Source organism: Parasteatoda tepidariorum, chromosome 1 (assembly GCF_043381705.1).
Source record: "Parasteatoda tepidariorum isolate YZ-2023 chromosome 1, CAS_Ptep_4.0, whole genome shotgun sequence".
Lineage (NCBI taxonomy): Eukaryota > Metazoa > Arthropoda > Arachnida > Araneae > Theridiidae > Parasteatoda > Parasteatoda tepidariorum.
Genome location: NC_092204.1, coordinates 59815043 through 59829154, shown reverse-complemented (window position 1 = coordinate 59829154; position 14112 = coordinate 59815043). Strand labels below are relative to the sequence as shown.

General features: G+C 27.6%; 1 protein-coding gene across 1 annotated transcript in view; it reads right to left on the bottom strand.

The window, feature by feature from the left end:
* The window catches only part of LOC107454177 (uncharacterized), a 104833-nt gene extending 101299 nt beyond the window's left edge, over positions 1–3534 (bottom strand). Inside the window, exon 1 of the mRNA XM_016071270.3 lies at positions 1838–3534. Within this exon, the coding sequence (XP_015926756.2) occupies positions 1838–2659 (822 nt within the window). The 5' untranslated portion in view covers positions 2660–3534. The remainder of the gene's footprint in view (positions 1–1837) is intronic.
* Between the last annotated feature and the right edge of the window lie 10578 nt (positions 3535–14112).

Here is a 14112-nt window from a genome sequence, read left to right as displayed (position 1 = left end):
ATTATGGGTAAAACAATGAAATATTGCTGTAAAATTAGCATTTCTCATACTTAAAATTAAACTTAGTTTTTCAAGAAATATCGAAATTTTAAAGATAAAATCAACAAAGACATTAATAACAAAATGTTTTTCGGTAAATGAAATAGGAGACATAGGACCGACATCAAAAATATTTAATATCAATAGTATTAACTTCTTAAATTATTAACTTATGTTTCTGCTTCATACGGTACAATTAATGAAGGGAAAGTGGCACGTTTCTTTTCTTATGATGAGAAAAAATGCTTTTTAAAACTCTCTGTATACACATAATGAAAAAAAAAACATTAATTAAGATAATAAAGAAAAGCTCTCAATTTGTATAGCAAAACAAAATCTTTAAGTTCAACAATTTGGGACATTGTTTAAATCTCGTACATTATTTTTTGAACATACTTTTTGAAAAATATTTTAAAATGTTTTTTTTTTTAATTTTTTTTTAAACAATTTCTTGGTTCTAGGTTTGAAAATTGTCGGAGTGAGGAAGAAGCTCATAGAATTACAAATGTTTCTTAATTTTTTTATAATTGATAATACACTTCATTCCTATTAAAAAATTTACTATTAATAATTTTTATTCTTACTACTGCATTGTATGATAATTAATTTTAAATTTGCTGGCGTATAGTATTTATAGGAACTATTTCGAGATTCGGAAACAAGATCACATTCTATTAAGAAATGAAATTAAAAAAAAAATAAAAAATTTTATACGTCGATCAAAATCATAAGCCATATAAGATGTTTATAAATGAAGGGATTAAATACAGATATAAGTCAAACTTTTCTTAAATGTAACACTTAATATTAAGTATTGTTTTCAGATAGGTACTTAAGAAGTATTGTTTCCGAAATTTATCCGAGATATCAGCAGGAACACAAAGGTGCTTACATGAAAATTGTAGTTTTTTTCACTAAAAACATCCATTTGAAAATTTGACTTAACATTATACTGCCCAAAGATTTTATATATATATAGTTAATTAATTTTTTTAAAAAATTAATATACCAAATCTGTCATGAATGCTGTTAAAATTGATCAGTCCATAATTATTCAAACATTTGATTTTACAATTTAGAATTAGTAATTTCTTGGTTTCGCTACAACATTTTTGGATTGAATACTTCGATTCACGTTTTATATTTTAGTTATTCAGCAAACATTCAAAAAGTAAAAGCCATAGACAAAAAGTACCTTGAGTCATATACAGGGGTCTGTCCAGACATTTTGTGTAAGGTCCGTTTTTCGTGAAATTGTGAAAAAATTACTCACATTCTTTCAACCAGGGTCCGCTTTTATGAATTTGTGCAAATAGGGTCCGTTATTGCAAAAAAAATCTTTTTNCAAATTTTTCCTAAATGTAACACTTAATATTAAGTATTGTTTTTAGATAGGTACTTAAAAAGTATTGTTTCCGAAATTTATCCGAGATATCAGCAGGAACACAAAAGTGCTTACATGAAAATTGTGGGTTTCTTCACTAAAAACGTCCACCTGAAAATTTTACTTATCATTATACAGCCCAAAGTTTTTTATATATATACAGTTAATTAATTTATCTAAAAAACTAATTTAATCACTGAAGAATAATACCAAATCTTCCATGAATACTGTTAAAATTGATGAGTCCATAATTATTCAAACAGTTGATTTTACAATTTAGAATTAGTAATTTCTTGTTTTCACTACAACATTTTTAAATTGAACATGTCCATTCACGTTTTATATTTTAGATATTCAGCAAGTCATAGACAAAAAGTACCTTGAGTTACATAGATATAAAAAAAATGCACTTACCAAGTGGGGGATATGATTTAACGAAAAGCACAACAGTGTTGTTAGAGCCACAGATGGCCATCTCAAATCTGATGTGCCCTTGTTATTCTTCCCGTAAGGCCTCCTGCTCGCTTGTCGAGACGGCCTGTGCAATGCTCGCGTACTGCCAGTACTGCTCTGAGTATCCAGTGGACTGTTCATTCCAGTAGCAGACGGTAAGTCCGGAGATGCACATTCTGGAAGTTGGAAAGACCCATTTGCACTGGTCTTCAGACCATGTCTGCTACGATGTATTTCAATCTGTATCATGCATATGAACGTTATTAGTATCAGTACTCCGTATAAGGAGAGCAGAAAAATCACATATCGCAAGTCCCACTGAGACGGATGGAAATAGCAATTCTTATTCTCAATTATATTCACTCTGGCAAAAACTGCCGCAACACCCACAAGTATCGAGACCAAGGCAAGTACTCCTATGTGATATCGTATTTGGTTCCTGCGGACGCTAAATCGGTACCGGTAAGGCCAGCGGACCGTCAGAGCTCTGTCCACTACCATGGACGTTAGGGTGGCGATTTGGAACGTCCTGGTGGATATCAGCCCCCACTGTGTAAAGTTACAGGGTGCTTGGATGGGTGGTATGATTAAGCTTATGATGGAGTAACAAAATGTGAAGATGGATATGACAAGTTCCAGACAGCATGTTGTTAGTAAAAAGAGATCTACGGTTCTCCACCTTCTACGATATGTATGAAAAACGTATATGGTCCACAAAGCCAAGACGGCTATAAGCGGTGATCCCGACGAAGTTACAAGCCAATTGATAGCGAGAGGTTCCATAACTAAATCGTACAAATTACCAATTATATTCTACAATTCATATGTCAAAAATCTTTCTATTAAAAACTATCACGATTCTACTTTACTATCTAATTATATAAAGCATAATAATTTTTATATCAATGCCTAATATGAAATATAGATGGCAATTTTGCAAACAACACATCTAATTCAACTTTTTTATGAAAATTCGACCTACAAAATGACTTACGGTAAAATTTAAATTACTGTTTAAATTACATATTTGCTAAACAAACTACTTGGATAAAATTAAAGAAAAATGATGCCATCTATGGTAATTTTTATCATTTAGTGATGATAAGAGTGTTATCATCACTAAATGATTTTTTATTCCGTTAACTTGTGTTCAAGACATTTTGTATGAAAGCATTCCCCAAATTATTTATCATTTCGATGCTCTCTTGAGAAACATAATTGTGCGAAATGTTTATTTGTTCCCATTTTGTTGATTAATAAATCTGATTCTGAAATTTTCTCTCAGATAACACACTCATAAACATCATCTTGAGTAAAAAATTCCAGCGAAATTTTCAGAATAGTTCTCTGTAACGAGGCAAATTCCGTAAAATAAGTATCACAAAAGCGTATTTTGACTAGGATTAATAATTTAAAAATATTACGAAATTAACAAGCGTGGCACAGTGGCTGAGAGCAGAATATTTTTTATCCATGTATGGAAAGTACAATAACGTGGCACTCACTAAGCAGATATCAACATCACAAAACATTTCCAAAACAAACAAATAATTCCACGCAGAACATCATCATAACAAGTTTTTGTTTTTCTTCCTCACTGCGGTAAAACTTACTCACACCTAACCTCTCGCGAATGAAGGTTCTTTCAATAGTCTGATAAGCGATTTTCACTCTGAGAGACAGGGCTTTCCTCACATCGCCAAAAAAGTAACTTTTAGGCGCCAAAAACTAGTTTCGCGCCAAGCGACGAAGTAGTAGAATCATTAAATCATATGCAATGCGGGGATTGGATTCGTGTTATTCCTGTTTAACCACTCATTATACTATGTAGTTAGTAACTGCATTGTTTTTAAGTTTTCAACTAATTTTTTTTTAAAAGAAGGAAACAAACTTTATTTAATTGCATTTTACTATTTCTCTGCTTATTTATTTTATTTAAAAAAGGAATGGTATATTTAATTTTCACAATTTTAAATTTGCTTATTATGCTAAGGAAGATTTATACTCGAAGAGCAAACAGTGTTAAAAAATTTCACAATAGTAAACAATTTTTTTTTAATGTTAAATTTTAACGAAAAGTACCTAAATTTTTGTTTCTACTAAGTTTTAATCAAGCATTGAGTTAGAACACGTACGTGGTAAGGTATGTTTCATATTTATTACAGCTGAGACATTTATAAAAACTTTAATGAAAAAAAAAACTGAGTTAATGCTTCAATGTTAATAATTTTTGTGGTAGAGTTATTCTCTTAAAAACTATTGCTAATATTTGGTACAATTCCCCTTCGAATAACTTAAGTACCTTAATTTATATTAAAAGAAATTTTGAAAACACTATATCGATCGTATTAAAAATTGCATGAAACTTTCGTAATTAGTTTAATCATCTTTTGCTAATTTTCGTGAAGTTTGAGAATGTGCAAACGCATTTCCTGCAATAAGATAAAAACTCAAATGATTATTCTTATAAAAATTGATCATAATTATTTTCCATGATTTTATTGAACTATTTGAAAAAAAAATATGTAGAAAATTGAAAATCTCAAGTGTTTATTTCTTTGGAAATTGTTAGTCCTTTTTAAACAAACCTTTTAAGCAATTATACCTAATTCAAAATCTCTACTGCTTCATTATTATGTGATTATTATTCACCTTTATTACGTGAAGGAACTAAAATATAAAAAAAATCTTTTTGGAAGCTTTTTTTGACTTTTCATTTATTTAATTGAAATTAATTTAAAATTAATTAATTATTTAAATTAATTGAAATACTATGAAGTTTTATTTAACTATATCAGAAATTTTGAAAAAATCAAAAAATTTCTTCTGGTTATTTAGTCTGAGTTTGTGAAAATACTGTATATGATAAAACCATTTGGTTAATTATTCGAAATAACTGGATAATTCTAGCAAAATCAGTATTTTAAATTCATTCAAAATTTATTAAATATTTGAAGACAATAATATTTTTTTAACCTATTTAAAATGTTATACAAAACTGAAGATCTCTAGTGTCCATTTATATATCACATGTGAAATTTTTTTTAATTATTATACCTTTACGAAATTAGACAAAATTAAAAAAATTCTGGTGTTTTTGCTTATTATCTGTAAAATATTTTAATATAATCTTCGAAAAAAATAAATCCATTTAGAAATCTGTTCATGTTAATTTGCGTAAAACTTACAAATTGCTTAAAATATGCATAAAATACAAATACATTTGATCAAATGCTTGTAAAAATGATATCAAATTAAAAATTATTTATGTTTGTTTATATAGAGCTCGTGAAAATGTTGAGATATTTTTTGATTGCACTATTTGCAAATAATGCAAACATAAAAACATCTCCTATTCTACATAAATGTCATGAATATTATAAAAATCACAAATTTTAAAGTGATTAAAAACATCTATTAGAATTGAAAAATACTACTTGCACTGAGATAGTGAGATAGTTTAAATTAGAGATAGTGAAATAGCTAAAAAAATTGTGAAAAATTTAAAAATTTTTTAAACTTTCTGGAAAATCATAACAAAATAGAAAGCTTTCAAAATTCTTAATATTTCTTTACACACAGTTTTTGAAAACGTCAAAGTATTTTTCTGCATATTTAATTAAAACAAAATCGAAAAATATTGAAATTAGTGTATTATTTTGTAGTTCCGTAAAATATATGTTTAAAATTTTTTTTTGTGAAATAAGAAAAATAGGAAGAAAAACGACAAGAACACAACTTTATAGTCTTGATTTTATTTTTTATCGCATTACTTCCTAAATTTCTTTAGTTAAATAAAATTTAGGTGCAAATTATCTTAAATTGAGATAGCAGAACAAAGTTTCGAAAATATAATAGAGTTCCCGTTATAGGTATTGATTATTATAACCTAAGTTATAACATTATTTTTATATCTTTTCAATTATTTGATTTAGAATTCGGTCTAAAATAAAGTTAGCTTTGCAAAGGAGTAAAATATAAACTTATCGAACTAAGCTTAATGCTTACCTTATGTAACAACGCTTGCGCAGCTGCTTCTAACCAACGATAACCCTACATTTTTATCTCAAACGGAAATCTTAAATGGCTATAAAATCATTCAAAGAATGAAAGTGCCGACGTTCGGAATGGGATGAAGCACTCACAGTTACTATAGTATTATTCTTTAACACTGTATTGCTGTATAGCTCTTCTCTATTGTTCTTTGAGCGAAAAAGCAAACGATATTTTGAGAACTTTTTCAACTAAATCATCATTTACATTAAAAATTGAGAAATATATTTTGATAGTCGTCTGCTTAGAATAATCGACCTGTTTGAAATATAGAAATAAAAAAGATTTATTTGAAGCAGAGGACTATTATTTTGAAATAAATATAAATCTTCTTTTCAAAAAAATGCTTTTGAAAAACTTTCTTAATTTATTAGTCGCTTGTTTCTTCAAATAAAGGTATTTTTTAAATGTATTTTTGTTTAGAATTAATATCGCTTTCATTTGATTAAATAAATTATTCTTTACAAAGCATAGATAAAGAATTAAAATGAAGTAAACAAATGGTATAATTTTTTTTTAATATTTTTGCATTTAAATTTAAGAAAATTTAATATTTTTTTCGATATACTTTAGGTAGAAATAGAATATTTTTTTCAACCATAATTAAAGTAAACTTGTTTAATTAAAAAAAATATTACCAATAGTAGTAACATTTCAATTGGAACGATAATTATTACTTTTCATTTTGAAAATGCTTTATTAAAACTATTTTAACAGAAAATAAAATTTAATTTAAAGTTTATTTCAATTTAATGAAGTAATTTTAAATGGATGTGTAAAAATTACAGTTAATATAAAGTCATAGTGCAAATACAAAATTCTGTTGCAACGATAGTGACTGAAAAAACTAATTTGAGATATTTATTTTTAAAGAAATTAACAAATATGTTAATAAAACTTTCGTTTTAGCAGAATTTCACTTTTTGTTTGTTCTATTGCACTAGTTTTCCTCTTTTTAGAGTATTTTAAGAAAGTATTTCATATAAAAATAAGAAGAAAGCACACTAAAATAAATCTGAATATTCTATTTACTATTAAGGAAAAAAATTTAATGTGTCGACGAATACTCCAAAATATACTACGAATACTAAAACGCTTAACATGCATTCAACAAATAAATGTATGCTCCGGTGCAGAAGATTGCAGATAATATAACAATTGAAATGCTATATAACTTAAATTTGGTTCATAAAGTTAAGTTATAACATTTTAAAATATTTCTATTGTGTATTGATACGAAGTTTAGAAAAGTCCGTAAACTATACCGTTAAATTTGTCATGAAGAAGTATTCCATTAAAAGTATTTCGATAACTTTTTTCGGCTTACAAAATTTGTCATGTTGCGTAAAAATTATTCATTACTAAGTAGAGCTCTTTTTTTAAAATTTTTTTAATTTTGTATTTTAAATAATGTCAGAGTATCGATTTTATTGCAGCTTTCCGTTTTGAAATTATGGACATTTCTGCAATTAAACATGTAAGTATGTAAATCTTTCTGTTGAGTTGTTGTTGTTATTATTGCGACTTGTCAAAACAAGCAAGCCTGTTATGGGACACCAAGCGAATTTAAGGTAGAGGAAATGTTTATTATTTTTCAGTGGCGCTATCTATGGCTAAGAATATGACTTAGCCACACACACGCCACAGCCCGTTTTACAGGGAGAGCCCATTCATTCATTCACCCATAGATCGTAATTTCGACCTGAGTTAAAAAACGATTAAACTCCAATTCAGGACCCCCCCTCCCCAGAGATATTGATTTGTTATGAGAACTAGGAAGACTTTGTGACACCGACCGATTTAGCTTGCATCAGTCATCATTTAATACACGGGTCAAACCTTTCTAAACATATGTATTTACCGGTTTTTGTCATTTATAAAATCACATTTGAATTATATACAATATATATTGTTGAAATGCACAAGTGCGAAAACGTTACGTATAACAGGGGGTCGCATAAATGCATAAATGCAGCGACAAATTTCATGGGGATTTAGGATGCATCATTAAAATTACCATTGCAGATGAACCTATGCAAAGTCATCTTATGCCGCTAGGGGCTCTTCTCCTATTACGAACTGTTTGTCTTGATGATGTATCTTAACTCCCCTAGAAGAATTTCGCAACATTTACGCAATTCTCTGTTAAACATAGCTTTTTTAATCTCGTACATTTCGATAAAAATGTCATTTTAAAAAACTGTAGTTTTAGGAGCGAATTGCAGATTTGAAATGCCCACATCCGATTTTGGTAAGATCAAGTATTTTTATAAATGCAACAAAACTTTGCTCCCTAGGATAATCGATAAGTTATACAGAGTAATATTTGACTTATAAAAACAATGAAATAGCATTAAATTAAAATACTGATGATTTTTCTCGAAATTATTTCGTAATAGAGTAAGATATTGATTAATATTTCTTATACTAAAATTGTTGATCATTGTGTCAAAAAAATTTACAAAATTTGAAATTATCATGCATTACGGTTTTCGTAATTGATTCTATAGTATGATTTCACAGAGCTTTTCGATAAATTTCGAAAAGGTTAACTTATCAAGAATTCTCTTTTATGAAATTCTCGTATCGCTATTTTTTCAATATCAAACAGAAAATTTTAAATAAGAAAAAGAAACTTGTACTTTATGAAAGGGTGAATTCGATATGTAGAAGAAATGTTGAAGCCGCTATTTTTCCTGCCTAGCAAATGAAGTTGGAATATATTTTTATAAATTATTCTTGCTGACACTTTTTCATCATAAAATATGCTCTGTTGTTTCAGAACTAAAGGTTTTCCTCTATAATGTAAAAAATATAACTGATATCGACATTAACACTTTTCATACCTATAAACGCCCTAATTTTTTAAAAACTCAATGATTAACTTTCCAAAAACAATCTTGGATTTTTTTAATTGAAAATGATCATTTTTATAATATATCTTATTTATAATAACTATTTTGTGAAAAATGATTTATTGGTTGTGAGTTCTATAAATTATTTGATTTATTATGAACTGTTATTGATTAACTCTAACTATTATTTGTTATATTTTTAAAATTATTAACTATTGCTTATTTACATATTTTTTAAATATTCTAAAAGAAAACAATAATTGATCAAAATTTAAAAAAAAAGGAACCACTTTCAAACCTTAATTTAAAAGAAAAACAACCAAATATTCAGATAAATTTTACTATTAAATGTACCTAAATATTTTTTAAGAAATATATTAAAAAAATATCATCGGAAAAGTCAATTGATATCGATTAATGGGAAACTCACAAGAATTATTATTGCTGACGGAAGTAAATATCAAATAAGGCTTTATCAAATAACTTTAACTTACGTTGACTTTTAAGTTAAGATACACTATATATATTTTACGATTCCGAACTCAAAAGTAAAAGCACATTTCATTTTTAAAAGTAATAGTTATTGGTTAAGCTGAGGACTTTATTGTATGTCTTATCAACCAACCCAAAATCATACCTTTTACTATTTCATCTATCTATTTGGCTACTGTGCTTATGTTTTTCTTCAGTACAATTCATTTAAGACTCTACAATATAGGCTCTAATATAATTGTTTTAATGAAATAATGTTAAGTAAATATTATGTTATTTTTACGAAAGTTGTGAGCTTGTAACAGGTATTTATTATTGTTTGGTAAGATTTTGTATACATCAATAGTCATTCTTTATGAAAAATGATTGAAATCATCAAGATAAATAAAAGCCACAATTTTTTGAAAATACGAAGTGTTTGCGTTTAAATGTATCAGTATTTGAAAAGTTACTCAACCATTGCATCATTAAGGCTCTATAAAAAAAAAATGAGAACTATTTATTGATTTTGCTTCTTTGAAAACACTTATTGAATTTTAAAAAAAATTGGCTGTTTTTAAATATTGAATACCCATTCACTTTTTTTGGCATCATAGTATAATTCAGGGGTTTCCAACTTACATGAGGCCGGGGGCCACAATTAATGGTCAAATCACCAGTCAAATGGCTGGCCGCAAATTTATCAAAATTTTGTATAGGACTTTTTCATGTTTGAAGGAACATTAAATATTGCTGTCAGATACGTACATGCTAAATTATATTCACAAAATACAAAAACACGAAATAAAAAAGAGCAACATACACGATTATTTTTGTATTTGAATAAATATTTTCTTGAATGCAGAACATGAGAAATATATTTTTTTGCACTGTTGGTATGTTAAATTTCACAGAACCAAAGAAATTAAGTTTTTTTTAACGAAAGAAAAGTATTTTAAACCCATATAGAATTTTTACGAAAATTGACAACCAATATATCAGTTCGCGGACCGCCAGTTGGTAACCACTGGTATAATTAGTTTAAATCTAAAGCTTTTCAGCGAGCTCAATGAATACAAACTGCAGTTTTTCTCATTTTCCTTGACTAAAGAGCTTTGAAAAACACCCTTAAAAGAAAAGGCAAACATGGTTTGTTTTATGACAGAAGTTGAGCGGATTTATAACGGGTGCATCACCAGGCGTTTGTGCAAACACATCCAGGGTCATTGCTATTATACGCCCTTTGCGTTAATTCGAAAACAACGGAACTAAACAACAGGAAGGGATTCACCTTCCACTTTTAGCACCGGCCGATATTTTTCCATCGAAATTGCTAATGACTATGGAGTTCAAGGCTCCTGGTGGGCGAATAGACGAACTTTCTCATTTGTACCTGCCATACTCAGGAAGTTATTGCCAGTTCGGTTTTAAAACTCGTAGGAAGATGCGACGAAAACTGGATAATTAATACGCCGATATTCCCACATAAATGGATGAGTCGGTGAGCTATAACCGAAGGAACAAGCACTCTGGAATGTTGTCGGCTACCCCCATACTAAGATTATCGAATGGGGATTAAGACCGTATCGATTTCAGAATCTTGCAAAAGGGGATTCCAGACAATGCACTTAGGGTAAATTAGTTCCGAGGGAAATAATGGCCGTAAGCCGTTGATGATCATTTTTGAGTTTAAAGCTGTCGGCTTTTGTCATGGGGTTTTGAGTTTGAAAACAGAAAAGCCGATGAAGGTAAATGATAATAAGAGCCGGGGGGATTTTTTTTTCTCTCTCTCTCTCTCTCGAAAGTTAAAAGAATGCTGAGCTGTTAATGACGATTCATTTATCAGGTTTGTCCTTTACGCTCCAGACATGATCTTAAATTTTTAATAAATTTCAAATTAACTGCTCTGTGTGGCTTTAGGACAGCTTTCGTAGTTCGTTTCGAATCACTTCGCAACCTGAGCTTGCTCACCACACTACGAAATAGTAATCTTGTTTAAATTAAATGCCTCATACAAGAACCAAAGCAGTCAGGCAGTACTCCGACAGAAAACGTATCAGTCTTAAGCAAATGAAAAAGCAATAGTAAACTCTTAAAAGAACTATTAATAGTTTTTTTTCTAGAATTTTATTATTTATTTATAATTGAAAGAATTAAAAAGAAAATCTATCTCAATCATAAATAATACCATGTGATGTTTTCCACTAACAACTATATCTGTTAGGTCTCCGAACATATGTTAAATGCATTCATGATTGCTTGTCAAGAAATAAATAAAAATTAACAAATTGACATTGATGCTCGGCACTTTCTACTTACTGTTACGCTTTCGTTTTCTGTAAACGTTATTACGCAAGAAACTTCACATTTCAAAATGGTTAAGAAAATAATTTTGCTTTAATTTTTTCAACTGAAGTATAAAAAAATACCACGGAAACTGAATTATTCCGTCATTTTCTGAACTACTGAATAAATAAAAAATTGCGTAAATGAAACTATACTACTAATATGCATGCAGCTAATTTCTATAAGTAATTGAATAAAAATAAAAGCAATTATAGGTTCTTTTATTAAATAATCATGATTTGAGGAAACTGTACTTAAAATTTGAAAAGGATCCATTGAATTTCATAAAATGCATTGATTTCATCGATAAAATTTTTTCCAATACCACTAATGAACCTTTAATATTTATATGAATTTAATCTTATAAATTTAGAAAATGTCAGAAGATGTCCGATAATTTGAAAAATTATTTAAAAAAAAAACTGAACAAGATATAGTACGTTTTGCTGCGTTCTGCCTAGGGAATCAGTTATTTATTCCAAGACGTCAATTATACAGTTCGTCAACAAAAGATGTTGTTAATAGAGAAAATCTGCAAGACAATGATTTTAAAATAACCATTTTGCTCAGCAACAGCGTGTGATAATCTAAGGACAAAATTAAAAGACGATAGAGCAATTATTTCTGATTTGTGAGAATTGATCTTTTCTAGCATTTTTTCTAATTATTTTAATTAGAATCGTCATCTGTTGTCATATTTTGCGACCAATTTTTAACACTTACTGAGACTGAATATCTAGTTTCCTAAGTAGAAATCAAAAATCTTCATCACTTTCTGCTTCCCTTTCAATTTATTTTTCAAATTTTCAGTCACTTTCAAATTGAATGCGGTCAGAAATGCTGTTTCATGAACATGATTTCAAAATATTTAAAAATACAAAGAATTTATTCATTGAAGTTTTTTTTCCTTTATTCTTTTTTTCTTCAACTTATTAGAATTACACTTACTGAGATTGAATATCTAGTTTCCTAAGTAGAAATCAAAAATCATAAATTTTCATCACTTTCTGCTTTCTTTTAATTTATTTTTCAAATTTTCAGTTACTTTCAAAATGAATGCCAGTCTGCTGTTTCATATATATATCAAAATATTTAAAAATACAAAGAATTTACTTGTTGAAATTTTTTTCATTTATTATTATTTTTTTTTCTAAAGTTATTAGAATTCTTATTTAGAAATCATAAATAAAGTGGTTGGATAAAAAAAATGAAAGCATAAAAGTAATTTACTTACAAAATAATTTAAAGATATGTTTCATAATGGAAAAAAAACATATTCAATTATCATCAACGTTATGTTTTTATAGATACTGAATAACCTTACTTCCATAATTACTTTTTGGTGTAATTATTTTTTAATAAATTTCGCGAACATAGAATTGAATCATCTTCGTTTTATTTCATAATGATGTTTTTTCGAAGAGTTTTTATAATGCTGTAAAATACACAGCCTGTGGTCGTATAAAAAGCTTTTTAAGTTTTTAGTTCTTAGGAGTATCTGTGAAAATCTCGGAATAAGAAGGAAAATGGGTTTTTTACTTACAGCACTTTAAAAAACTTTCAAAATGTTTTAAAGCAACGTTGTAAGCCTCATACCTATCATACAAGTTTTATTTTTCTTTAAAAAATCTACTTTTTTATCACGTTTTTAGAAGCATATTAATTAAATGAATTCAAGCAGAATAATCATGTGACACTTTTTTAATTAAGGCTCATATTCAGAAAAGTTTTTTTAATTATGAATACATTGTTAATTACTGTTTAAATAATTCCTAAAAGTACCGTTATTATGATGTATGAATTCTAGATTACATTCCAGACATTAATTGCGCATGCTTCCATAACAAGCACAAATTAATTTTCAGAATTATTTTTAAAAATTATTCTTTAAAAATTTAAAAATTCAAATGATTAACGTGCTTATTTTGTTTCACCTCTGTTTCGCTTTATAAACTATAGAATTTCATGTGTTGAAAAACATTTAGCACACAAAACATTAAAACTCAAGTAATGAATTCATTTTGGTTACTTTCACTTTTAAGTATTCACTGTTTTTTAATAAAAATATTTAATTATTTCAATTTTTTATACTGCTGAACCATAAATAAATTTAAAAAAATGCTCATTAATTTTCCATGAGTCATTTTTAAAAAAAATTGTTAAAAAAAATTGTAATTGTTAAAAAGTTTTAAAAATTTGTTACTTTTAACTACTGATATAACTGAAAATACAATTTTTCAATTTTAAAGTAATTTTGCTTATTGTAATTTTTTTAAAATCTTTTAGCAAATAATATTTAAAGAAAAAGTTAACATTTCTAGAATCCAAATTCATATTTGTCCTTTTTTTTCTTCTTTTTTCAAAATATTATAAAATAAAAACTAACTATTTTTATGAATGTTCTAAAAGGCAATTAAAGTCAAAAAACTAAAATATAAACATTACATATTTTTTTCAGTTATATTCAAAATCACTTAGAAGATGGTTAGAAAAAAATATGATAGTGAAAAC